This window comes from Athene cunicularia, assembly GCF_003259725.1.
Source record: "Athene cunicularia isolate RWA chromosome 5 unlocalized genomic scaffold, athCun1 chr5_part1, whole genome shotgun sequence".
Lineage (NCBI taxonomy): Eukaryota > Metazoa > Chordata > Aves > Strigiformes > Strigidae > Athene > Athene cunicularia.
Genome location: NW_020799101.1, coordinates 40,262,088 through 40,288,566, shown reverse-complemented (window position 1 = coordinate 40,288,566; position 26,479 = coordinate 40,262,088). Strand labels below are relative to the sequence as shown.

The following is a 26,479-nucleotide window of genomic DNA, read 5'->3' as shown; positions in this document are numbered from 1 at the left end:
TCAATCAGAGAGCTGTGCTTGTGACACTGGCTGGCTCGGAGCTTGTTTCTTCCGTGCCACAGCCGTGCGCAGGGCCTGAAGAATCATGTTCTCATTGTTCATGATGTTGTAATTGGTCAGCTTCAAGAGCTTGTTGAAATCTTCTGCTTTCAGCGAGACCTCCCTGGTTGAATATGGAGAGCAGAAACTGGAGATATCAACCTTGCCCAGTTCCATTTCAGCAGCACTACGTGACATGCCTGTTAAGGTAAAAAAGGAAGATTTTGTATAGTCCCAGGGAATTACACTCCTCTGACAGACAGTCCAGAATAATTTAGAGAAGTCGCAGATACAATTGATATGAAGACAAGTCCAGTGCTACAGTCTCTAAAAAATCTACCTCTGAACAAAGCCTGCTGGAATTAAAAAAAAACAACATAGTTGTGTCATACATCATTCCGTTGCAACCAGCACCTTCTACTGGCCAGCTCATGGCATGTCTTTTTATGTGGTCACAAGTGCTCATCTTACCCTGCAGGTTCTTGAGTAGAATGTATACTAATAGTAGAAGAAATACTGAGATGTATAGGACAGAGGGAAGCAGAATATTAATAGCCTTGGAAATCATCATAAAAACAAAGCCTGCATCTCAAATACTGCTCCAAAAGGACACTGTGACTGCATTAGTTTATGTACTATGGTTTTGATTTTCCAACATATACAACCAACACATTAAACAACCCAAACAGAAAGAACAGTGGCCCTCCATAGAACCATTCTATACTCTACAGGTAGTTGTCCCCTGGATCTGACTGTCATAAAAATATATAATCTAAAAATTACGTTTTGTTCTACACCCTGAAGTAAACTTTTGGAAATCACAAGAATAAATTGGTTCCCATTCATCTGCTTCAGGAGCACATTTTCTTTTCCACTGAATTGCACTGGGACTCAAACTAAAACTATGCACAAGATTTCATACCAAATAGTTTGTGTCATCCTATTTGCAATGTATTTGCTAGTAGAAAGAAGCAATCAAAGGATTTTTGTTTGGAATGAGGAAAAAAACCAATTAGGGAGTAAGAAAGTTCATCGGGTCAATAAAATTAGCAGGGTACTAACTTACCAGGTGCTACGTATCTTTGGAAGGTGTCGTTCACTAGAGGAAAATAAAGCAGCATAGGAGCTCCTGGGGTGTCTGCACCGTCAAACATGTAACACTCTTTCAGGTTCTTCTCGTCATCTTTCAGCCCGACGCTGGGAAATGGAATTCCCTGTTCCGAGAAGTATTTGCAAGCCTGCTCCAGGGGCTGGTCATGGACCAACAGCAGCAATGCAAGGAAAGGAAGATACACAAGATCAGGCTGCTGCAAAAGCCCAGTAATTCTTGCCAGACTGAAAAAAATAGACTGATAGCTGGACATCTGGCAATAATGTGAGCACCTGCAACCCCAGGGACTGTTCTTTTATTACCTGAGAAGCTGTTTGAAAATAGTCTTGCAGGAAAACACCCAATATCAAGATGGTAAAGAGAGTTTAAATATGTACCAAGACACTAAAGTGGGAGTATGATTTAGGAACAGAACAGATGAATTCAAAGACTGTTATAAAGCATCATTAATTAAAGGAGAAATAAGACAGAAAACTTTAGATCTAATCAAAACTAAATTTGCAGCCCAAGACAGTAAGATTCACAATCAAGTCATAGCAGTTTATAATAGCAGTGTAACTTGTGAGTTGACCTCAGTAGGCTTTAGCAAGGTTTTGAGACCAATTTAACCATTTCTATAACTTAGAATTTTAGAAACAATATGAGATTTCAAGCTAACATATTTTAGGTCTCAAAATATAGTTCTAAAAGCATTCATCAGAAAGCTCATTTGTGATGACCAACTTTGTTAAACTGTCTAACAAAACACAGAAGCACCACCTCAGTTTGTTTGAATTAATTATTTCCAAAAGACTTTGGATTACAAGAAAGAAATGTAATGCAAGTTATGACATATGCTTTTTTTTTTTTCAGCTACAGTACAGGAACAATACTTTTCCACATGGCATCACAATGTAAGAACAGCATTGAGGTTATCTTCCTCTTGAGAAAATGAGGGAACTTTAGCCAGTGAACTTTGCGTTTTCTGTGGTGCCGTTCAGGGACAGGCTTACAATTACAAGTATATATTTGGCAAACTAAATCTTCTTTTTACATGGTATCACTTTCAAAATCTATATAACCATTTTAATCAAATGAAATTTTCTGCAAACCTAGTAGATGCATTTGATATCTTGCTTCAAGCCCACTATATAAGGATAAAAATTGTATTTATTAAAAGAGATAAAAATAAAAATGGAGAAATTCTTCACTTGCTAGGTTGTTCTTGCACAGTTAGAAAATCACATATTAAAATAAAGACAAATAAAAATTTATATGTTTAAGGAAAATGCAAATTAAATTCAGCATCTGGGTCACAGACACAGTTTTTCCAGCTATATTTATGCTAGAAAATCTTCCACATATTGTAATGGAAGTTCCAGCTCAACCATCATAACTTCACTGTACCACTCTCTCTGTACTTCACTGGTGGAGCACTTAGGACTGTTTCAAAAGTGGTTTGAGAATAGAGATATTTTCCCCTCTGGGAATTGCTATTCTTCTCCTAAGGTCTGGCAACTCCATGTTATTAAATTCCACTAAATTTCACATTTTACAGACACCTGTCTAAAAGCTGTGGAAAGTAAAGGAAAAGCCATTACTGAACAAAGACAGTTTTGAGAGTTCTCACCAAGGTCTGTGATCCACCAGTGTAATTTAAGTGTATGATGACATCCACTTTCCTCTCTGGTCTCATAAGGGGTGGACAGCTGGTTTCAAAGAAGAAAGCTGCATCCACCAACTCCAGGTGCTCCGCGTTGCCTCTCAGGTCATTAGGAGAGGTGTCTAACAAAGTGTCTAAAGATAAAAAGATTCAGAGATATTAGCAAACTGCAGAAAGACATCTGTCAAGTTAGAAAGCAAAAGGAAGGCAAGCTTCCCTCCCATCCAGGATTTTCCCTTTGCTTTCACAGCAGTCCCAAAGCTCTATTCAGCCTCTCGTGTTGTGCTGGTCTTTCCTACCCATGAACTGCACCAAAGCCATGGCAGGTTTTACATATGTGCAGAGCCCCACCCCAGTGATTTTCATCCCAGTGAGGACTTTCAGTACCAAACAACCCATGTGTTACTGGAAATGAAAGATGTGAGGAGTAACCGTTCTTCTTCCTCTCCTCTTAGGAAGCACCAACCACTAACCACAAAACCCACTCAGTCCTTTTTGGGCTGTATAAATGCCCCTTGCTAAATCGCAGCCCCTGTGCCTTCCCCAATGACTGCTGAGGCACGTAGGCAGGAGTGCTGTCCACACCTTTCCATTTTGCGAAATGCTCCTGCTGGATATACTCGTTGTGCATCTGGAAGCCCCTCAGGAAGTTGTGGTACTTGGAGACGGCAGGGCGGTCTGTCAGGATATCCCGGAGAGCCGTGGAAAGACCGCTCGTAGGAGTGAACATGCACGTAGCCATCTCATACGGCTTCTCAGGCAAGTCTGGTTGTTCCTCTGGAGATACATGGCATCAATGACATGCAACTGAATTATAACCACGACTGAGAGGAGTCCCAAAGAGGGGAAAGTCCCAAAGAGGGGAAAGGGTCAGCGACTCTTCTGTGTCAACAGTAACCATGTGTTCATAGCGCTCAGCACTGAATTATTTTTCCCTGTGGTCTGCAGTGAGTTCCATTCAATCTTTTGGCAAAATATAAAATTACTTTTGTTTTCCAAAGCATGGTTGGTCATGTCTGTCTAAAGGAGCAGTTTTCTCATAAAAACCCCCCATGATCTTAGTACACATTATATATTGAAAAACAGGGAAAATAATTTTATTTCTATATTTGAGGGGATTAGTGCTTTTAGATTCTATGTAGGTTAAATCTGAAATTCAAAGTTTATTTATAAAATGAAAATAAAATTTTTAATGTTTTATTTTTCAATTAAATATTTTTATTTAAAAAAAAACCAAACAATTTTCTCTATTTGGTTTGGGTTTGGTCAGCTGAATCCAACACAAACTTGCAAATTATTTATATAAACCCAAATATAAGGATTTGAGTGTTTTTTTCCAAAAACATAGTCTACAGAATCCTGACTCAAGTCTGTTCACTATGAAATCACTGATTTTGCTTGAATTTTTACATGAAGATGCTCATGAGTATTTTCAAAGAATAGTCTTTCAGTACAGAGCTGCCTCTCTCAGCTGGTGTAATAGAGCTCCACTCCACTGACCTCTTTTGACCTCCTCTAAATCAATCAGATTTTGAGGGAGGCGTGTGCTATGCAGGACAGATATTGGAAAAGGAAGTGCTCGAGCTTCTGTCGGGCTAACAAATATTTGACACGAGGCTTTGACAAAAATTCTTCCTTCCAAGTGTTTTAACACACCTTATGTATCCATCCCTATCTTCTTTGTTTATATCAAATCACTTTATTTTCCCAGTGCCTCCCATACCCAGAGTATGAAAGCACCAGGATGACAGAAGAACTCAGAATATGAGAAAATTGAGCACAGCTGCCATATCAGAGGGGCCTGGACAAAGGATGCCATAAGTTAAAGGGTACTTGTGATTTACCTATTTCAGTCACTTTGTCTTGGGTCCACCTGTGCCAGAAGTCCTCTGAATTGTCAGCTGCATGCCAGGCATCCAAGAGGTTTTTGGAGAAGATACTACTCCACATTCCTAGGAAGTGGGAATGGTGTAATAAGTAGTACTGAGGTAAGCACAAGGAAGTTCTTTTTAAAGCTGCCTCTCTTCCTTCCACAGATCTTCTCTAACTTTCTTGCATTTCTATCCAACTTTTGCATAAGCCCGCACACCTATTTCAGTAGTAGAGTTGAGTTAAAAGGCAAACTTACTTCAGAAGAAATTTCAATTTTTTTTTCCTTCCACCATGTTTTACCTGGAACAACTTTTTTTTTTTTTTTTTTTAATTTTACATTGTCATTCTCTTGGTTTCATTTCCTTTTTCCTCTGATAGAGAAATCTTTTCAGCCAGTTCCCTCCCTGATTCCCCTCTTTCTTGCCCTATTTATTTCTTCTCAACATTTCCTTCAGCTTCCACAAAGTCTCATAGATTTCCAACTTTCAAAATGTTTTGCAAGCTACAGGAAATGGTGATGCCTCAAAAGCACTCACAAAGGTACATAACAACTTATTTACCATTTTAGTTTCATTTTATCTCAATCCAAATGGTAAAACCATCTCTGCTAGCTGAGCAGTTGAGCAAGTCTTAGGAGACATGCTGAATTTCAGCTGGCTGAGATACTGAGCCATTTCTGATGTGACCCAGTACCCTTGCGGTGACATGCGAAACAGCAGGTTGCTGGGGACTAATTTTCAGACCCGTTAGTGTTTGTATTTTCTTGTCACTTCCTAAGGCAGGTGAGTCACCTTGCATGAAGCAGATCCGGGACTCGGGGAGCTTCTTCATCAGGCGACCCATGAAGAACTCACTGCCGAAATCCTCTGCGCGAATGAAGGCGCCGTACTTCAGAAAGCCCACCTCGTATGGTGTGAATTCTACCCACTCTGCCAAAACACACACCAACAATGTTAGCTCTGCTCCTAAAAATGGTCAGGTCACCAATCACGGGATAAACCTTTCAGGCATCAGCCCTCACAGGAGAAATGGGTTAACACGTGCCCTGAGCAAACCCCACTGACAGCCACCTCCAAATCAGCTATCGCACTGTCTGCAAGTTTGTGAAAGAACAATGTCAGGGCTAATGAAAAATTTTAATTCTTCTTTCTTTTTGTCTAGCAAGTGGGAAGTTTTCTCATGGAAGGTGGACTAGAACACAGATAGACTTCTACTGCTTTTATTGCCTTTAGCCAACCATGAAAAATATACATTAAGCAACCTTAAAGCTCCAGTGAATCACTTTCTTTAAAAATTCATAGGGTTTCTGAGATGTCACAGATCTATGTTGTGCTACTAGTCTGAAGTTAACATCTGAATATGCACACTAACATGCCAGGAGAACAAGACTTCTCCTGCCTTGGTATGAGAATTTAAAACAAATCATTATTTACAGTATCCCCATGCTATATCTCCCCAGGTAAAATCAGCTCTTTTCCAGAATTGAAAAATTACCTCTAAAATCTTTGGTGGCAACTTTGTCCTTGACATTGAGGGCAAGGTAGATAGGCAGTGGGTTCTGACCCCAATTCACTGCCCGACGTTGATCAGAAAGTTTGTGATGGCATTTCTGGATTTGGAAAAATAAAACCAACCAGTTAGCTGACAATCAGCTCCTTAAAGATATCAGCTCCTTAAAAATATCAGCTGTCTGAATATGAGGTACCATTTTCCCGAATTCCCTCCTAAATTTGCTTCCATGTGCCTGAATAACAGAGGGCAAGAAAAATGTGGGAACGGGAATAATTTTTGTTAAGATAACCAGCCTTCTTCTACATTCAGTATGCAATAACAGTAATGAGTTGCTTCACATGCTATGCTAACTTTGCAGTGCTAAATGTAAGTGAAACAATAGAGCAGATCTGGGTAATTCACCTATTACATACTTTATCTGTTACACATATGAGTTCTTAAAGACCCTTCTAGTCAAGATTTCTTTTGAAAATCATATTGAAAGTTAACATCCACAGAGTAAAAATCCTTGAACTGTCCAATACTAACAGTTTATCTTATATATGAAACGGAGTGTACTTCAGTCAAATTACATTCTAGCAATTTTTCCTATGTACAACTGGGGACAGAAATAAAATGTGAAATATGTGAAATGAGAGTATTTCATTTTATCTGTTTCACCTAGACAAAATATAAACTATGCTTACAGGATTTTAAAACAAAATAGCTTTTTCTCCAGCTATCATCAGTCTGCTAGTTTACATGGAAAGTTTTGCATATGTCATTACAGCAAAATTAGGAATGGAAGGTCCCAAAAGATCAAATCCGAAGTAGCTGAAAAGAACCTGCAATAGCACAGTTTCTGTAACTAGGACGTCTCAGGAGATCTGGATCTGTACACTTTCTCATCACTAAATCACAAAGTGCAGTAAGTACACCTGCAGTATGTTCAAAGTATGACTGCAGCTTGTTTAAATATTGCAACGGTAGAGACAAAAGCATGGGGCCATAAAAAAACCTCTAAGAACCTAAAGAATTTCTTGGACAGCTACAGTGTTTATTAGCATGCTGGTTACTTTAGAGTTAGTCCGAGCATTTCTATGCTACACTTTATGCTGCCGTGTAGACATACACTATGTCTCCAAGTTACTAATGTAAATAAGTGGTGTTCTGCCTACATACCAAACACAGTATTATTGGCCAGGTGTCTCTTCCTAGGGTTTTAATTTCTCATAATTGTCATAAAGATCAAATCAACAGCTTTATGAGAAGAAAGATGTATAGACATTACCCCATCGTTTAACATGGATTCAATCATGAGCCCCCACAGATCAATAAAAGATGTTTTGTGTCCTGCTTGGGTCCTTTGGCTCAGCTCTCTGTAATAATTCCTCATACTTCTCAAGCAAAAAGCCCCCATCTTGCATTTGGCTGCTTGCTTCCGAGCTTCAATAATTATTTCTCCAAGATCCTTACGTGACCAATCAGCATCTTCATACAGTTTTGTCATTGTCCTGCAGACGGGAAACATGATGGAAAGCAGATAGAAATTAAGATGGTTTTGAAACTCAGGATATACTTTGCAGAGCTTTGGGCACTTATTCTTTAATCTTTATGTTACCCTCTTCTTTCAGCTTACTTTGAACAGAAATGCAATTCTAAAGGCAATCAGTCAAAAATCAATTGATCTGGAATCCAACACAAACAGCTACACTAGAATCCAACACGAACAGCTACACCAGCTGTCTATGCTGTCTCTGTCCAACAGTAAATAACCATAAAGGATCATTTTGCATACACTTGAGGATGTTTGCACTTGCAAGAAAGTCTCCTCTTGTGGTTAGGGATAAGTTACTTCAGTGACACCAAATGTATGATGTACAAAAAGCCTTTCATGGGTGACCCTGGCATTCACAGACCAAAGGTGGAAGCAATAATTCGATAGACCCCTTTTACTCTCCATGAGATCTAAAGCCCTAGACAAAACATGGGGTTTGCTTAACACAACAAGATCCAAACAACAGCAGAAAAATGTCTCCTCACCATGTTGTGCCAGACGAGCCACTGATGTACGAAACACAATCCAGAACACGCAACTTTTGAAGACCCAAAATGCTGCCATACATGGCAGTGAGTGCTCTTATCCCACATCCTGCTGTGGTCACAGCCACTATAGGCACCTGTTCAACACAAAGAAGGGCAGAAAGCATAGGTGGGAAAGTGGCATTAAAGCACATCTATGTCAAAAGATGACAGACATCAAAAAGCAACATCCAAACTAGCAAGATAAAGCAACATTGCTCTATGAGTTATAAATAATACAAGTTGCTGGACATCCCTGTGGGATGTACTAGAAGATCTTGGCACTTCAGGAAGGATTTTTAAGAAACACAGACCAAACTCATTGGTTTGAAACACCTTCAAATGATTCAGTTGAAAGCCAAGTGGAAATAGAGACTTTGCTCATCCAGATAGACTGTTGAGCTCTCCAGCTGAGATCACCCTGGCTGCAAACAGTGCCCTGGAGGAGGATCTGCTGACAGAAATCCTCACTCCTGACCTGGATGGAGGTGAGAAATCACTCCTCATCTCCAGGCTTGAGGGAGAAGAAAGAGAAAAATCCCCCAGCAGTGCCTTTTCTGGTTACCTCATGCTCTTGCAGATCTTCCTCCAGATGAAGAACATCCTTCAGTGCAGCAGCAACCACCTTCTTACGGTTTTGCAGGAAAACCTGCTCGTCACTGCACAGGTCAAACCCCAAGCGGGCGTCCAGATTTCTTGGCCTGAAACACATTCCCTGAGTCCTGAGACCAGGGCACAAATATCATTATTGTCCTCAGTGGTCAACTCCAGCTATGCTTGTATGTGTTTACAGACCAGTTTATGGACAGTATAATGTAATAAATGAGAAAGAGCAACACCACAGACAGTCCTCTGCTAATTGCTGTAGCTGCTAACAAGAATGCAAATGGGAAGGCAGAGCAGAACATGACTCTCCTGGTATGGTAACAAGGTTCCTACAACACACTTCTGGTTTTATTTGCTCATTTTTCAAGTTTTAATAGTGCCTGCCATACATGCCTCTAACTAGGTAACTGCTGTCAACAGGCATTGCAGTTGATTAGGGAAAGAGCTTACCATGCCTTGGTGTTATTTTGTTTGTGTAATACAGAAATATTATTTCTTTGTGGAGCTGCTCGCTCCATCTGTGGGCATAACAGCACACACAAATGGAGATCTACTTACTGAGCTGCACTAACAGCTTGGAAACTTGGAGGAAAAGGGACCCATGTTTTAATTCTCCATCACTGAAAAAGGAGAACCTGGCAAACAAAAGCCTGCAACCCAAAGATGAACACACCTCCACTTACAACTGAGCCTGCACGGACCCCTGCTGATTTCAAATGAGCTTTGTGTAGGTGCAAAGATCTCTCAGTTACAGGATCAGGTCTTGCTGGAGACTCACTTACCATTCATTTGCCTTTGTGTACAAGTCAATTGTCCTGTCCTGAAAATCGCAATACAAACAGTGTAAGCATGCTCAGGTCATTAATCCTGCGCCTTCCTCCCCCGCTCCGTCTATGGGCTGGTTTACTATTTTTGATATCAGCAATGCAGCTGCAGAATCTGGCCAGCAAAGGTCTGGGTTGTGAGAGATATAATGAGCTCCAGTAGAGTCTGGGTGGAATAGAAGTGGGCCATTCATCCAAGCCAGGTGGGCTTAGGGCCCCTCAGCTTTTCATAGCTGAACACCTAGTTTAACCTTCATTTTCTGGGAAGGTCATTGAAAGCTGGGCATCTGAACCACAGGAATATGGGTATTCTCTGGTTTATCTTCTGCTTCAGACTTTCCCTTTGCAAATATAAGTCTTAATTGTCATATCCATTACTGTTAGCTTCTACACTATGTTGATGAACATATTATATATGTCCTGAGGAAATTAATTTAAACTCAGAACAGGGTTGAACAGCATGCCTGAAACCACATGCAGAATAAAAGAAAAAAGAGAAAAAAAAAAAAAAAAAAAGTTGTAGAGTGACTGTAATTCACACCTTACACTGTAGCATGCACTTTGTCTGACAGGAACTGAATCACTGAACTGTAAGATTCTCATCACCCACCAAACTGAATGTGTGTTGGACTGCTTTTTATTAAGAAAGACTTGTTCTCACCTCTGCTATTGTTATTTTCTCTTGTATAGGAAGCGAATTCAGAGGTAGAGTGACAGACTGGTTCATATCGCTTTCATTTTGACTCGACAGAGACTGGAAGTAAAGGTTAAAAACAACAATGACAGTTAACTAGCGTACAAAAGGGGGGGGAAAAAGGGGAAAAGCAGTCTCTCCTGCCTCACTTACATACATACACTTACCAATTCCCTGCATACACAGACCTGCAACACACACTCGGGTCTTGGAGGTCCCCAAAGAAATACACAGCAAAAAGCCAGCTACACATTAGCGGTGATCACGTACCCTGCTGAGCCGCCTCCGCCGCGGTAGAGCCACAGTGAGCGCTGACTGGTTATACTTGATGTAATGGAACCTGGCTGGGGAGGTCGGGCAGAGGCAGGAGCTCAGCGTGTGGGTCTGGGTTCCTTCGTATGACCCGTCCACGGTTAATGCAAACTTTCTTTCTGAAGTAAAGGAGTTTCAAACTTAAGTTCTTCAAAAAAATGTGTTACTTTGCACAGTAATGTAATAGATGCTTTTCCTAAGTAATGACTTCATTTTGATACCCAGGTTATAAGATAAATAGACTGACTTTCTGAGCCTTTGGGCTTTGATTTAGAGCTCGTGTGCAGAATATGTTATACAGTAAATGTTGCTACAGTACCACCGCACTTCCATATACACTGTTATTGCTGAGACTACTGCTCTACTCATTAGATGATGATTCACAGCTGGTAACAGTTTTTTGGGAAAAAAAAAGTGCTCTCTCCTGAAAGTCTGAAATGTCCAAAGTACTTCAGCAATAAGACAGTGTGTGGTACTAAAATATATTTCTGGTATAATAGTAAGGTATTTTGAAAATTTCAGACTTTTGAGAGACTTTTTTTTTTTTTTTTTTTTTTAAAATCTCAGCCCCTCTATCATGTTTCCCTTTACTTCAACCTGTAATATTTCTTCTGAAATAATTTCTAACACTTACAAAAGTAATGCCTGGTGGTTTTTGGCCTTCATGTAATAAGCCCCAGATATGTCTCTTAAAATAACTGAAAAATGATCTTTTATATAGAATGATATCAACCCAGGTTCAAGGTGAAATACACTATGTAAATTCAAACACTCAAAGGTATATAGTCACCCTTCAAAAGAATTATCCCACTCAAGAATTTTCAGTCTCATCTAGCAAAATTTTTCACTGTGACAGCTGAGTTCAACTTATCATCCATGTGCTAAAGCAGTTTGCAGGATTGGGGCCATCAGATGTCCAAGTGTGATGTTTTAAAAATTGCGTAGGAGATACACAGGTCCACAAGCATGGACTTGACACTGGAGTGATGCACTGCTTAAAATGTGCAACACGTGTCTTTGGCAATATACTGTGTGTCTGGTGTTTAGCCTATTGCCATGTTTTATATTGTTAGTCCTACAGGAATTTTGAGAAGTTAAACTGATAAAGGAGGCCCAGTCTTCATCCTGCTCATATTCTTTATCTCTGAATTCAGAAACAACAGGAATTTGCTCCTGTTTAAGACTCAGAAAATTCCAATCCCCTGCACAAATATTTTGGAAAGTTATAAGTATCTGATAAGCAGTTATTAGAGAAGAAAGTATTTTGTGAGGAAACCAGACCACATGGTCATCACTCTGCATTTTTTAATAATTTGTATATTTTTGACCAACTACAGCCCCCTCCACAGGCCAATGACATCCATGAGATTTTGTCTTGCATCGTAAATAACTCTAAACCAGGGCATTCAAGTGTAAAGCACTGAGCGCTTTTGCCATAAAGTGGCATCCAGATTTGCCCCATAAGTCAGTGAAAGGCTCACCTGTACTGTCCTTCCTCAGCCTCCCGCCATTCACCTGCACCTCCAAGCATGAAACCTCGCGGGACTATAAGAGACAACCAGGGAAAGAGAAAGAGACATTTGCTGTCAGCAGAGCTCTGCCTCGTCCAGTCCCTTGGGCTCATGCAGGGTGCAGGGCTTGGGGCCTCAGGGGAGAGATTGTACCAGCCTATAATCCTCCCTACCAGGTCTAAGGAGGTGGCGTTGGGTTTCCACATGGGAAATAACAGATCATGTAGAGACGAGGAAAGAGAAGGGATCTGCTCGGTCCTGCCTGGAGAAGCAGTCCCACAAGGGCATGAGGAGGATGGGCCACAGGGGAAGGGTCTCAGGGCAGGATGCTCAGCCCGGCTCTCCCCAGGCAGATGGAGGGGTGTCGTCTGCCTGAGCCCAGCTCAGTTTGGGCAGAGACAAGCGCTGGCGACAGCTCACAGCTTTCGCAGTGGCAGCCTCTCCCAGCATGAGTCACTAGCGAGGACCGCACAGGAAAGCCAACATCGACACCAGCCTTAGGCTGCCTCTTGGCCAATGCCTTCATGCCACTGTATGGAGCAGCTGCCCAGCACCTCTAATACCAGCTTTTCAATAAGCATTACTGTATGACAGAGAAAGGATTATGAAACAAAAATTACCACTAAAACTCCATTAGTAACAATGTTTTCAGGAGCATCCGGACTAAAAGACAAAACAAAAAGCAATTAAAACTCAGCTTTCTTCTTTTTCTGTTTTGTTTGTTTTAAAAAAACCCTCTTCTTCAAACATTATTTCATCATCTGTATCTTTAAAAGTCCATCTTTGGACAGGCAACATAAGCAAACAGCATCAGAAATTGTAGCTGGTCATGCAATCCTATTTGCCTCTAGGGTTGAGTCTGAACTTTATGTCTGGAGATCAGCTGAATGAAAAAGCTCCTCACTGTATAAGACAGGATTGTTTTCTGGCACACTGAAGCAAATTTACACAGGGATAGCATAATTACACTATTGTCCTGTATTCCTCAGTAAAACCTGGGAGATCAGAGCTGAAAAAACTAGGGAATTCATCCAACATCCCATAACAAAAAAAGAAAAAATAATACCATTTAGCTTAAAAATCAGCTAGCAGTGCTAGGACTGATTTACACACCCATTCTCCCCATCAACTGTACAGTCAGCATAGAGACACTAAAACCAATTTTTATCTATTCCCACAACTAAAACAAATTCCAAGTATTATTTTCCCACATTCTTACAACAAAGAAAACACCTGAGATCGCACAGTAAGGAACAAGAGGGGTTTGAAACTTAAAAGTTCCTCCTGTGCAGAATATGCCCCTTGCAGCCTAGTGAGCAGCAGCCATCATGGACATCCCTATGCTCCCATCAGCATCTGTGCTAGCTTCTCTGCATGTCTGGATGCCCAGCGTAGATGCACACACATCAGGCATGGTCATGCACTCCTTCTCTGTTAAGTGTCCTACGCAAACATTTCCTGAACACCCAAACTTCCCCCCTGCTTTATTCAGATGGTGACTGAATAAAGTTAGGGGCTGCAAGTGTAAACTGATGTTTTGTGTCAGTAACGGTTTGCCTCTGGCTTCCATTTCTATTGATCACCTATTTGACATTACACACCTGCTCTCCATTGTGAATTCAACCTCCAGCTCCTCTTTTCCCTGCAAAAGAAAATGAATGCAGTCACTGCAGGTTGATTCTCCTGCAAAGAGAGATACCCTAAGGAATCTGCTCTTCAGGGGACTCTATAAGCTAGTGTCCACCTTTTGTTACTGCACATGCAACAGATTTGGTTTTCTTCATGTCCCATCCACTATACTTCTAGTGTCACATACTTCTAACATCATATCCATTATTTTAGCAGACTCCTAGTTTAGACCTTGCAGGCCAAATGTAATAGCTACTGCAAGACTCTTGGCGGTTGCTCCCCTGTCTGCAGTCATAGGTTCCATCCCCCACTGTTTCGCAGGACACCTACAATTCCACTTTCCCGTCCTCCTCCACAAGCTCTCAGTGGTCCCCACTGATCCTCAGCACGTGCGAGGCTGGATTTCTCTGGTGCAGCCAAGTCATCCTACCCCTCTCCCAGCCCTCACCCCCAGACTATGCAGAGGGGCCTGTTGGCACAATAATATGGTGGGGCACTTGGGCATAAGAAATCCAGGGTGTTCTGGAGGGTGTGCTTCAGTTTTCTGGAGTCTGCACACATAGACTCATTGCATGCTGTCTTCATCTTTGTCTTTTCTAATTTCCTCCCCCTGAGATTTCCTTCCTCCTTCACAGGATTGGTGCAACTCCAATTACCTTGCTGGTCCCTAACAGAAACACAGCATGGAGAGCCAGCCTTTACATAAAAGGTATCAAATCAGTTCAGGACTCACTGAAGTAAAGTGTTTCTAGGCCTAAACACTGTCCTTAAAATTTCAGTATAAAGTTGTTTCAACCTTATGAAACCAAGACCCGCTGAAAAACTCACTTATTGATATAGAGTTTGCAGCTTATGACTGCAGATCTACTTCTATATTAGCAGAACATAATGCAGAGCTCAGAACCACCAGATACAACTGCAAAGGGATAGCCAAAACTATTGGGGTAAACTCTCAATAGTTTGATATCAAGGACAGCAACCAGGCAATCAAGCCGAACAATGTTGGCCAATTCTATCTGTAGAAGCACTATCCAAAACTTGCAGTAATTACAGAATCAATACTGGGTAACAACCTCTGAAACAGACATACTCAGATGGCTAAATAGGCAGTAAGAAAGGCTTGTGTATGGGAGACATGATAAGAAAGATGCGTTAACCACATTTTCACCTGACCACGTCTCCTTATCTTTGTCCTCGAATTTTACCTGTGGATTCAGCTGGAAAGACAGTTGAATGTTTTCTCCAAGCTGAATTTTGGAGACATCAAAGTATACAGTGAGGAGATGGTCATCTTGAGTTACTTTATCCTCATCACAAACTTTCAGCTCCAGAATGTTCTGGAATAAAAAAAAAAAAAAAAAAAAAAAAAAAAAAAAAAAAAAAATCTTGTATAAGGTGTAACAAACATAAGATGCCACAGATACTTCATTTTAGCTAAAGGAATTTGGGAAAGAAGTTCAAGAATGAAAGCAAAGGCAACAGTGAAATAGACATTTTGCAGTTGTACTCTTGCAGACAATAGACTGTTCAGAAAGATACAGTCTTATCCAACCACTGAAAGCGAGTAACTACAGTAAAAGAGTGTGAATACTTTGTAAAGGAACTCAGAGAGATCTGCAGTATGGAAGGGCTATACAGCAGGTTTGATATCTGGTAAGAATACCTGTTGGGGATAGCCACCATTCCTACCTTAACCTGGCTCTGAATCGTGAAGTGGAAAGCTTCGTTCCACGTTGGGTTCTTGGTGTTCTGGACTGTTCTGGTGCGGAAATGTTGCACTGAAGCTGTTGGCAGGCTTAGGCTCACGTAGCAGTCTGACTGGGTTACTGTTGAAGAGACGGAAAGCATGAAAGCAATGGACCAGTGAAGCACATTTTGCACCCCATAAGGTGTTGTACTGTGCGAATTTTTAATTTAAAATTTTTTAATTCAAAATTTAAAATTAATTTTTTAATTTAATTTTAACATGCCTTCATGTTTCCGAGGCAGCTCTGGCTGCAAGTTCCATCTTGTCTACTTTTTTGGAGCACCTTTCTTTTCTCTAGCACATCTGGCTGCCAGCACAATGGCAATAGAAGCTCATTTCACTGAAGGTCCCCATGAAGCCCCATTGCTGTCACAGAAGGCAAGGTCTTCCACCAAAGCACTTAATCTCAGTGTGCCTTCTTCCCTTTTGAAAAGTTAAAGGGAACACATGCACCCACACCACAGAATTCAACAACAGAGCTTTTCAAGAAAAAAAAAAAAAATAGAAAAATTTTCAAGGAAAATAAATTCATCATCTAAGGAAAAGGTGAATTGCATTTAATCTTCCATGGATTAAAATGAGCACATGTAAGAAAAACATTGAAATGTTGAAGAGTCTGATGGCGTAGCATTTGGTTTGAGAAGCAGCTGTCCCAAGGGAGAGTTTTCACCAGTAAAACCATATAAAAATTTATTTCTTAATGCCACTATTTTCACCAGCATCTCTGTGTCTCAGCCAGAAACGAATAAGAGTATTTGCAACACTTGATGGACAGGTGAAAACTTGTCTGTGCTTCCCAGCACAGAGCAAGGTGATGTTGCTTCTTTGCACAAGATTGCGTTGCTTTGGCTTCGCTGTTTCAATTAGAGGTGTGTTCAGGTCATAAAGTTCACCTGTGATTTACAAATTTTTAGATGTAGGGAGGGCATCTTTAGTATTTTAATTTTCCTCTCCCAGATGAAGAGGCCAATTGTAAACTTTGGATTTCCACCTGAGCTCCCTCATAGGTGAGAGACGTTCAGACCCAAAGATTCAGTAGGAAACAGCAGTTCACAGCAGTCTGCAGTGCTTACACCATCAAGCAGCACTTTCCTTCTGAGGTCAAAATAATCTGCCTGCAAATATGTTTTGTCATAGTTAAGTAATAAAAGGCAAACGTGAATCATGAGATCAACAGTCCTGTGGACCCACACTCAAAAGTCAGGGATGATCACCCTACAGAATATGATCTGTTAGTTAGGGACAACCACCCACACAAGCACCAAAGATAGCATGGGGGAGTATTGCCCATAAATGCCAATCCCATCATTAGCATTCTATTTCCTCTATGTGTAACACCACCTATTCGAGCATTCCTGCCATTGCATAGCAGACACACCTTCATCTGACTAGAGTTGGTCTTGTTACTGGTAGACCTGACTCTGGGAAACACAGAACTGACTTAGACCTTTACTGCATTCCATGTGTAATTGAAAAATTAACAAAGCCAGCCTTCTATTTTTTCTTTTTCCTGACTCCCCTGAAACTAAAAAGTCATCTTTCTCTGAGTAACTGAATGACACCAAAAAAAAGTAACTTTGATGAAGGCAGTTGTGGTATGTACAAAAACACATGAATTCTAACAAAAAAAAAAAATCCAAACACATAGAAAATATCTGAGTTTGCAACAGTCCTTATCACTCCCAAACTTTTGTGTATATACAGGAAATGTCCCTATGAAAATCATTTTTGGCTCTTGGGAAATTCAGATTGATATTAGCACAGTCTGCTGTTGGCTCTTGTCCACACTCGGAGGAGGATCAGAAGGACCCGAGTCCATGAAAGTGTGATCAATCCAAAGTTTATTTCACTGACATTTCCCAAAGAGCAATACATGCTCGGACTAGATCTATGGCAAAGAACAAAATATTTCTTCTGAAGTCCACCAATCTTTTCTTTTCTGCAAGTGATCACTGTATGCTACTGTACTGTATCATGTGCCTTTAATAAATAACTCCTTGTAAGACAAGAGAGTTCTGACATCTCCTTTCAGATCTCTGACTTTCTCTAGGGGACTTCTGACACAGCCACTAAACGAGCACGCTTCTCTCTTCCCATCTGCAAAACATGTTTGGTGATGCTTTTTGTACTTCAGAGGTGAAACCTACTTGCCTCTTGCTCATGAAGTATTTTCCAGGTGTTATAAGAGAGGCACTTACAATACCCAGAAATCCTTTTTACACATCTCAGATACCTCAGGCCTGTATTCTGCCCAACCAGCTCCAGGTGCAAGCAGATGCAAGAACTGGAACTCCACAGCATACTCTGTGCCCACACAGCAATATCCCATGGCCTTGTATCAAACGCCCCTTCACGTATACATACAAGGCTCCCATTGCCAGCCACATGCAAGCAAATCATCATCACTCTGGTACGTAACTACGTACCGGCACCTAACTACGGCGATTACGCTCGCACAGGGTACACACAGCAGAGTCACAGCAGCGACACGTTGTGTCCCTCCCCTGGACCACAGCACGTGAGCAGCCGTCAAACACGCTTGGGGTGGCAGCCGTGGAGGTATCGCTGTGGGGCAATATCCTGCCAAAAGCAGGCGTGGCAGCAGGTGTTTATTACAGCACGGTCTCTTCGTCCAGTTATTACACTAAGTTTGTAATTATCTTCCAGAATAGCAGCAGGACTGGATCTTAATTGCGTTTTACCATTAAAAAACATTACAGTGACATGACCCATGCTCAGAAACACCATAGCCCAAGCACCACACTAGCACCCCTGACAACAGCAGGGCAACAGCTGTTCTGGCTTGAGCTAAAAATCTCACCTGTCTCATAGAAAACCCAAATTTAAATAAGTTGGGATCATATTTTATTTCTACCTCCTTTTTAATACTAACCGATGCAACCACCGGCCCATGTGTAACCCAGACAGAAACCTGGACATCCTTCTCCTCTTGGACTGCCTTTCGTCGCTCACATTGAAGCTATTTCTAGGGAGTAGTAGATTTTTTTTCATGACTGTTAGCGTATAGGTTTTTTTATTGTGCTGAAGAGATTCGAACCAAGGATGTGGTCTCAAACACTGGTTTGCCAAGATCATCTCCTTGATCATGTCTCACCTCACTTGGACCCATCCATGTCACCACCAGCTGAGAAAAGCATTTTTCTTCTTCCTCCCATACTGTGGAGCTGAGCAGCAATCTGGCTGAGGGTGGGTAGACAGGCAGGCATTGTTGTTTTATAGAGTGCAGAATACTAGATAATTTAGATAACTGGAAATTTTTATATTCCTTTTTAAATAGGAATGTGGGTTACTTCTGTAAAAGTAAACATCTTTCTTCTCAAGGGCCTTCACAGTCAGGCTATCAGAATTCATTCAGTCCTGGAAGATCAGTTCCAGCCTCCAAGGAGGGCTCATCATTAATTTCCTAATAGCTAAACTTCAACAAAAAAGCTTTCACACTTTCTCCCACCTGCCCTTCACGTTTGGTGAAGCACCCTACAAGTATCCCTAATCCAGTACCACTAGTCTCATTTACATCCCTCATTAAAACATACCGTTGTTGAGATGTTACTAAATAACCTTACTTTTTTCCTCCTTTTCTCCTCTCTTTGGCTTTATCAATCTACTTCCTGCTATTTTATAATGAGATTTCAAGCAGCACCTAGAACAATAGGCTGTTGGTATATAATTGTAACTGCTTAAATGGTGAAGTGAGTAATAAACAATGAAACAATAACACCACTGGAAAAAAAAACAAACAAACAAAAAAAGAAAAAAAAACAACCACAAAAACATAACAAACCCCAAACCCACCAGAGGAAGTTCGTGGATTCCTGCAATAAGTATCACATTGGACCATAGTTCCTCAAACAATAATGTATCTCACTGGCTATATTTCTTTTCAGGATGTCAAGGGCCTTTCCATGAGTTGATCTCATGTATGGCAGAACGGCTATTGCCATGGTATAAAATACTTCTTCTGATTAAAATGTTAAACATACTTAATAATATTATAAAATACCCAAAATAATAAAACCCTTATATTAAAAAGTCAAAAACTTGGAAGTTTTCAGAATTAACAAGCCTAATTTAGAAAAGAAATCCATAAAAGCTTCAAAAATAAAGTTTTCTTACTAAGAAAATGCTGAATAGTATTTTCAACTCTACACCAATCAAGGTCTATTTAGCCCAGAGCCCACAAGCAGTTCCACTGAGGGAACTTGCATGTTTTCAGGAAACAGGGAATAATGGCTTAAATCTGCTGACCTCAGTGTTCCCACCTAGCTGCCTATTTTTATGTTTTTGTTTAACCCTTAACCTTTTTAATGTGTTAATTCTGATTAATGATTTTGTTTCTCTCCAGTATCTTGTTCTTTAGACCCTTTGTCTTTTTTGGGGAAGGATCTTTGGTCTTGTTAGGAATGGACATCAGTGCCAGAGGGGAATAAGCCCCACAGTTAGAGGTGGGTGTCTAAGGAAGAGCATGAGAGGGTAATGTGCTCCCAACCATCACAATTCAGAGACTTCCTAAGCCAACCTTCACTGTATTTCTCTTCTAGAAACTTTGCCCAGTTCTCTGCCTGGAACCCACATAAACTTTTGGCACCTGTGATCTCCTTCCATGGGGAGTTCCCACACTGAAGCACATGCTATGAAAAGACATCCTTCTGTTTGTTCTGGAGCTATGGTGCTTGCCCAAGGACTGTGAGAGGCTGAACCTGAAATTCTCTGCAAAGAAAACCGTGTTTTTAAGGGTGAGTTGGATTGGTGGCACATCCAGGTGTCACCCCATTAGGGAGTCAGGATGAAGATGGGACACACACCCAAATCTGGGAACTGGCAAGCGTTCAGAGGACCAGGAACATCAAGAGCCCCGGTGAGCCTGATGGGGACGTGGGTGTGCTCAGTGGGAAGGGGGAATGTGGAGAACACAAACAAGGCACTAAATTCCCAGGTGTTATCAATGATACCAGCTGTGCATAAATACACAAGTGGAAATTAGTGTTATAATTCATACACTTATGGATCAATGAGAAAAAGAGACAGAAAATAGTGCAAGAGGGCATAAAAAAGCTTTGGGACTTAAAAAGCAAATGAAACTGTTTAAATTGTCTTAGATAAAAATACTATCATCTTATGCACTGAACTTCCATTAAATTCTTGTATTATCTATTCTGTAGGAAGTGAGTTCGAGAGTCTGTTGTTATGGATTAATTTTCCTGTCTCTGTTACCTGGGAAATGGAGCAGATACAATGAAGTTAACCTGCAGCAACAGGTTGGGAGACCTTCTAAACATCGGAGTGTTAAACAAAGCGATCCAAAAACTCTACATAAACCTAGTGCAACAAGGAATTTTGAGAGGAGAAAATAACAATACGGGATTCACTCTGGAAACAAAAGGATGGGCACAATTGATGAGAGGTAGAAGAAGCTGATTTAAAACATTAAAAATTTATAAAGTGACTGAGAAATAGGTGACACTTGCCAACTTGTGCTACCTAGAAAAGTTTGCAGGAAAAGGGAAGTGATAAAAACAGAGTTAAGAAAAGGAAGAATGAGAACAAAAAAATCAGTGTTAAGAAAAATAGTACTGTAAAAAAAGTCTACATCACTGGTGATGGAATTCTGGGTTTCCTAAGGCTGTGTCAGGCTAGTCTCCAGGGAACTGTAAAGATGACTGAAACAACTCAACAATATTCCCCCAGTGTTACACACAAGCCAGCAAAACTTTGTACAAGTGGTACATCTTTTGTCTTAAGCCTCCCATTTTGCTGCTTCTCAGTGAAAGTCACATACAGTTACCAACATGCAATTTACACTAGTTTTTACACTGCCGGTGAGTTTAACCAGAGGTTAAATTAATTTATTAAAATATTTTAAATATAGGTTTATTTTATATGATAAAGAACGCGTCATTGAAATATGTGACTTCTACAAGTCTGGCTACATAGAAAACTACATCCTGAAATGGTTTGAAAGCAGATCTTTTTGATAAATGCAACTGACAGATTTTACACTCAGCATAATCGAGTGTGACTCAAATTAATCAGCTGTCAATCAAAAACAGATTCGACAATTAAGCGTAAAGAAGGCAGTGCCACGACTGATATGATTTTCTTTTCCTACATGATGGAAGTACCCAACAAGCAAAACATTAATGTTTTGTAAGTTTGGGTTTTGTTTTGCTTGTGCAAATTTTTTTCCCCCTCAATATTTTGACTGATACTACCATTTCAAACAGATGATAGCCTGGCAATGTTGGTGGTGAATGTCTGTCATTCCGTGACATATCTTTCACTGGGAAGCAGAAATGCCTGAGCATTTCAGTGCCTGCCCCTTGTCTTAGAAACTTTCTAGTATTGGGAAGGACAACATCAAAACATAGGAAACTCCCTTCAGAATAAGGATAATTTCAAGACTAAAAAAAAAAAAAAAGCATTGATCTGGATGAGAAAAAGGTGGAGAGGAAATTTGGTAAGCTCATTATCATGCAGATGATTTAATAGAACATGATTGTGTGGGGAGATATCTGAGGGCTGTAATTTTCCACAACTCCTTCCTTCGGTTCAGAGCACATGGATGTACCTTCAAATAGGTTTTAGCTGTAGCAAGGGATTTCTCTCCAGGCTATATCAGAGCTTCAAATCTCCTTTTTGCACTTTAGAAATAGTCCAGTGGGAAGGTTCGTACAGACTCTTCTTCCCCATACATTCAGCAACAACAAAGTATCTTCTCTTCGATAAAAATCCGTGTGAGAAACTTCTTCATATACCTTTGGTCTCTAGAGAAACTACAGCAGAACTCAAAGCAAATCACTTTGGAAAGGACCAAACAGAAGTCTTGTCTTGACACATTTTAACCGAACAATATTAGCGCCTGGTTTCTACAGAAGCTTTCTGGATTCTTATTTGCATAAATGAATAAATGCAAGACCATCCACCATCTCCTCAGGTTGGAGGTGATCGTCATTCACACCTTTTTTCCTAGTGCTTTGTAATTCAGATATATATGGAGCATTAATAAACTTTTACGTAACTATCATAACTGGGCATTTTGTAAAGATAGTTAAGAACAGAAGAAACCAACAGTGTTAAGCCCGCAACTAAGTTTTGAAACGTGGCTGTTCCTATGGCTGAATCAAATTTGGCAGTCCCTGAGAGATGTCAAGCATGCAGTCCTGAGCTCACATAAAATGTTCTGCGATAGGCACAGGGAGATGCACGGGGTGGACATTACTGTAAGAAGGAACCACAGAAATAAGTGCTCCATCTAAACTTCCCTGTGAATAAAAAACCTTTCTTTGCAGATCCCGATGTGAAACATTTTACGCACTCTGTGCAAACATCCGAACTACAACTGGTGGCTAGACTTCAGCATTACACTGGTGAAGAATATCTTGTAACTATGCTACCTCACCTTCATCTACAGTCATACAGTCTCTCTCCTTTTATAAATACTCCGTAGTGCTTGTGACTCTTGGTTATTTTTCTGAGTAGTTTTACAAACATGTGGATTCTCCAGGGGGAAAAAAAAGATACTCACACAAGTCTGCTTTCCTGGCATTTTTCATCCGTATGATTTTTACAGTGAGCAAGTTGCATGGAGAGGGTTCTGTCTGTTGAACAGCATACAAAATGCACGGGATGAGCATGCAGAGAGAAAGAACAGAAGCACAGTCAGAGAGAGCATTGAATTAAGTATTTCAATTCCAACCATCCAAAACATGAACAGATGTTCTTCCCTGTGCATTGTCTTGTCCTTTTTCCCAGAGGGTTTGCGGCCAGGTGTGGCCCAAGACCCAAAATGTACATTCAGTCACAGACCAAATCTCTGGTGTACTCCATTTTCCATTCTTATGAAACCTGTGGTAAGCCTCAACTTGAGGTGTCTGACTCTTACAACCCAATCACAGAGACATGCATGATAGCGAGCCTTGCTGTGTTACTAATACAGCTGACGCACATCTTGGTCTGTGCAGATTCAAAGGATGTCATATATATATCCACTATATTTCACAACAACCAGCAGACAATCTAGCAGGGCAGGAATTAGTAAAGATATCATGGTGTAATGATGCTGCTCATCAGCTGGTTTATAGCTGTATAACTCCATTGTTATGTTTGATGCAGAGCGGTGCTGACTCTTAGAAAATGAGGACCTGAAAGTGTCTTTCAGAGACCTATTCCAAACTTCTCAGAAGGGAGCAGTGAAAGCAACAACTCTAATTGTTTCTCTCCAAATAATTCAGTTCATCCAATCTTCCTTTAAGCAAAGTATCAATGAAAATTTTGGGAAACCACCTAAACCTAAGTATCAAAAGACATTTTAAAAACCTACCAGGAAACTGGTTTGATTTTGTCATCCTCTCTTATCCTAAGCAAGGATCAAACATGATACCTAATCAAAAGTATGGGGACTGGAGGAGAGGCACTTTGTTCCCTAGATAATTGTCTTTTTTTAGAAAATAAAAGGAGGAAAAGCTGCACATTTAATGCTCTAAGTGAAAAAAAAAAAAAACAAAAAAAAAACACCCAACCATACAACAAAAACACAGCTACTAAAACCAACCAAAAAAACCCTTAAAACCACAAAAAACCCAACCAAAATCCAACAACCAAGAGGAGTAAAAAAGAAAGAGTAAAACTACGTAGTGATGGAACAAATGCATATAAGAGGCAGTTCATGGGGTAGTGCTCAGCCAGTAGAGCAGGGACTAGTACTGCAATACATAGATCAATATATCAATATATGACAGTCACCATTCATTCCCTTACGCCCCAAAACTGCCACAATTTTTAAGAGCTATATGTAACATCTCTCATAATATTAGTTTCCTGGATTTCCACACGCTCTCACTGACATTAGTGGTACCTTCTTGTTTTTCCTCAGTGGGTCATTTTGCCTAGCCCAGTTGGATGGAAGTAAAAGAAAACAGCAACAAACAAAGAGATTTTTTTTTTAATTGGAGATTTTCAAAATAATTTAATTACTGCAGTATTAAAGTCCTTGCATTCCTGAAGGCCAAAACACAAAGTAGGCACAAAACCCAGACAGAAGTGCCCCTTTCCTCTCTGCCTTGGTGCTGAAGAAATCTCACAGCTGAAGATACAGGAGTTAGAAAAACACCTACAGCGGGTCCCCTATTGCCAAGGAGCTGCCTGCACAGCTCATCGAACAGAGTCCTCTTTCTTTTTCTTACCTGGATCTTACTGTAGAACAGCCCCATCGTGGTCTTTTCCGCGTCCAAGCCAGGTGTAAAATGTGGCAGCGATGGTTACAGGGGAGTCTCAGCCAGGCAGCTTCTTGTGCTTTAAGGTGCCAGGAGCAGGCAGGTGTGTTAGTGACTGACTCACCACCGCCTCACCCCGCCACCACCACTTGAGCAATCCCCAACTCCTCCTCCTCTTCTTGGGAGGTGAGTGCATGCTGCACACCCGCACGCAGGCTCCAGCACCGCAGAAGGACGGGCTTTGCAGCTCTACTTAGAGGGACATTAAGACCTGAAAGGGATCTCCCCTTTACAGTTATGGGTGCTGAGCAAATGCTGTACACTCTAAAGCATCCCCATCACTTTTTGAGGAAGCCACAGTCCTTCAGCACACTGGAGGGCTGTCAACTGCAGCCCCTTGTGTGGAGATGGCTGACACCAGCCAGGGTCCATCTGGATGCTCAGGAGTGGGCAACAAGGATTTCTTTGGCCAAGGACATCCCAACAAACGAATGCACATGCAAAAGACTTTGTAGCTTTTTATTGCCTATAGGAAGTAGGTGGGTCTTTGCTTAAAGACACATCTGAAATAATTTTTTTTTATCCACATCTCACCTTCCATTTCATGTTCCATGCTCGACTCATGCAGTAAGCTGTCTTTCAGTGTCATTTACAGTAACAAATATTGCACAAATAAATTCCCAAATCACCTGTTGAAACTCTAGGAGAGTTGCCCTTGTAAAGGAAAAGCTTTAAAAATTCACTTACTTTCTCAAAAATTTTGTTACTTTGTGCATCTGAACTAAGGTGCCTTGGTGAATGATCTCGAAGAGAATACATTTGGGAGGGTGAAATTAATGTTGAAATTAATCTTAATTATTCTCTATGTTCTCTTGTATTCTTCATGTCCTCATATTTATAAGGCTTCACTGTGCAGGGCACTGGATGTGATGTCAGGTGGTCCCTGTCTCAGTGAGGGAACATACAAAGTGAATACATAATAAGTAAAAAAATGTGAGAATTAAAAAAAAAAAAATCATCCTAGCTATTATGATTTTTAACAAAAAAAAAAAATCAAATTCCAAATAAACTACTTTCACTTTGCGAAGAACTGAGAACTGATTGATAAGGGTAACTTCACAGACACGCTATCATTTGAATTTCATGAAACATTTGTCATTTTAAGGCACTCTAACTTAAGAACTAGATGCAGCAAATGTCACCCAGAAAAACTTTAAGCACGTTAAGGATGGATAATTAACAGATCACAAAAAGCAGTAGTCAATGGAAGGTAACCCCAAAGGAAAATAGTCCTAGAGAGATTGCAAGCAGCTCAGTTATAAGACTATTGCAATGTTCTTGAAATACTGGAGAAGCTGAAGGAAATGCTGAAGAATAATCCTGAGTGTAGGAGGAACTCCCTCAGATAGGGAAAGGCAGGTTTCATATCAGCCAGCAGGACACAATGCAGATATGCTCCAAGGCTGACTTGGGATGCAGCACACCTATGTCAGTACAGCAATTAGTCATGGTTATAAGATGGGCTAATTAGCCCCGATGAAAAGCAGGGTTAATCAGGCTCAGGCTGTGTCATACACCTATCTGGCTTTTTTTTCCCATCCTGTTGTTGAGTAAGTTTCCCCTGTAAAACAGACTGAAACATCTTCGATCCTGCTCTGTTTCATTTTCAGCAAAAAGGTCTTAGCAACC

At 40.6% G+C, this 26,479-nt stretch overlaps 1 protein-coding gene across 1 annotated transcript; it reads right to left on the bottom strand.

The window, feature by feature from the left end:
- LOC113480509 (cytosolic phospholipase A2 epsilon-like) lies at positions 1–24,803 on the bottom strand. Its single transcript, XM_026849326.1, has 20 exons — positions 24,761–24,803; positions 23,104–23,176; positions 15,503–15,639; positions 15,019–15,150; positions 13,786–13,826; positions 12,805–12,847; positions 12,155–12,218; positions 10,632–10,792; positions 10,329–10,421; positions 9,626–9,663; positions 8,803–8,959; positions 8,199–8,335; positions 7,447–7,669; positions 6,159–6,273; positions 5,456–5,593; positions 4,637–4,744; positions 3,378–3,569; positions 2,760–2,926; positions 1,106–1,289; positions 1–239 (listed from the first exon to the last, which is right to left on the bottom strand). Exons 1-20 carry the CDS (start codon positions 24,785–24,787, stop codon positions 1–3), a joined length of 2,469 nt encoding a protein of 822 aa, XP_026705127.1. The 5' UTR covers positions 24,788–24,803.
- Positions 24,804–26,479: the final 1,676 nt, after the last annotated feature.

Excerpts from the sequence above, each read along its gene's own strand:
- LOC113480509 (XM_026849326.1), bottom strand. The coding sequence starts at position 24,787 with ATGGGGCTGTTCTACAGTAAGATCCAG. Across the intron at positions 3,570-4,636 it reads AGACAAAGTGACTGAAATAG|AGGAACAACCAGACTTGCCT; the intron begins GTAAATCACAAG and ends ATGTATCTCCAG. Across the intron at positions 240-1,105 it reads CCAAAGATACGTAGCACCTG|GCATGTCACGTAGTGCTGCT; the intron begins GTAAGTTAGTAC and ends TTACCTTAACAG.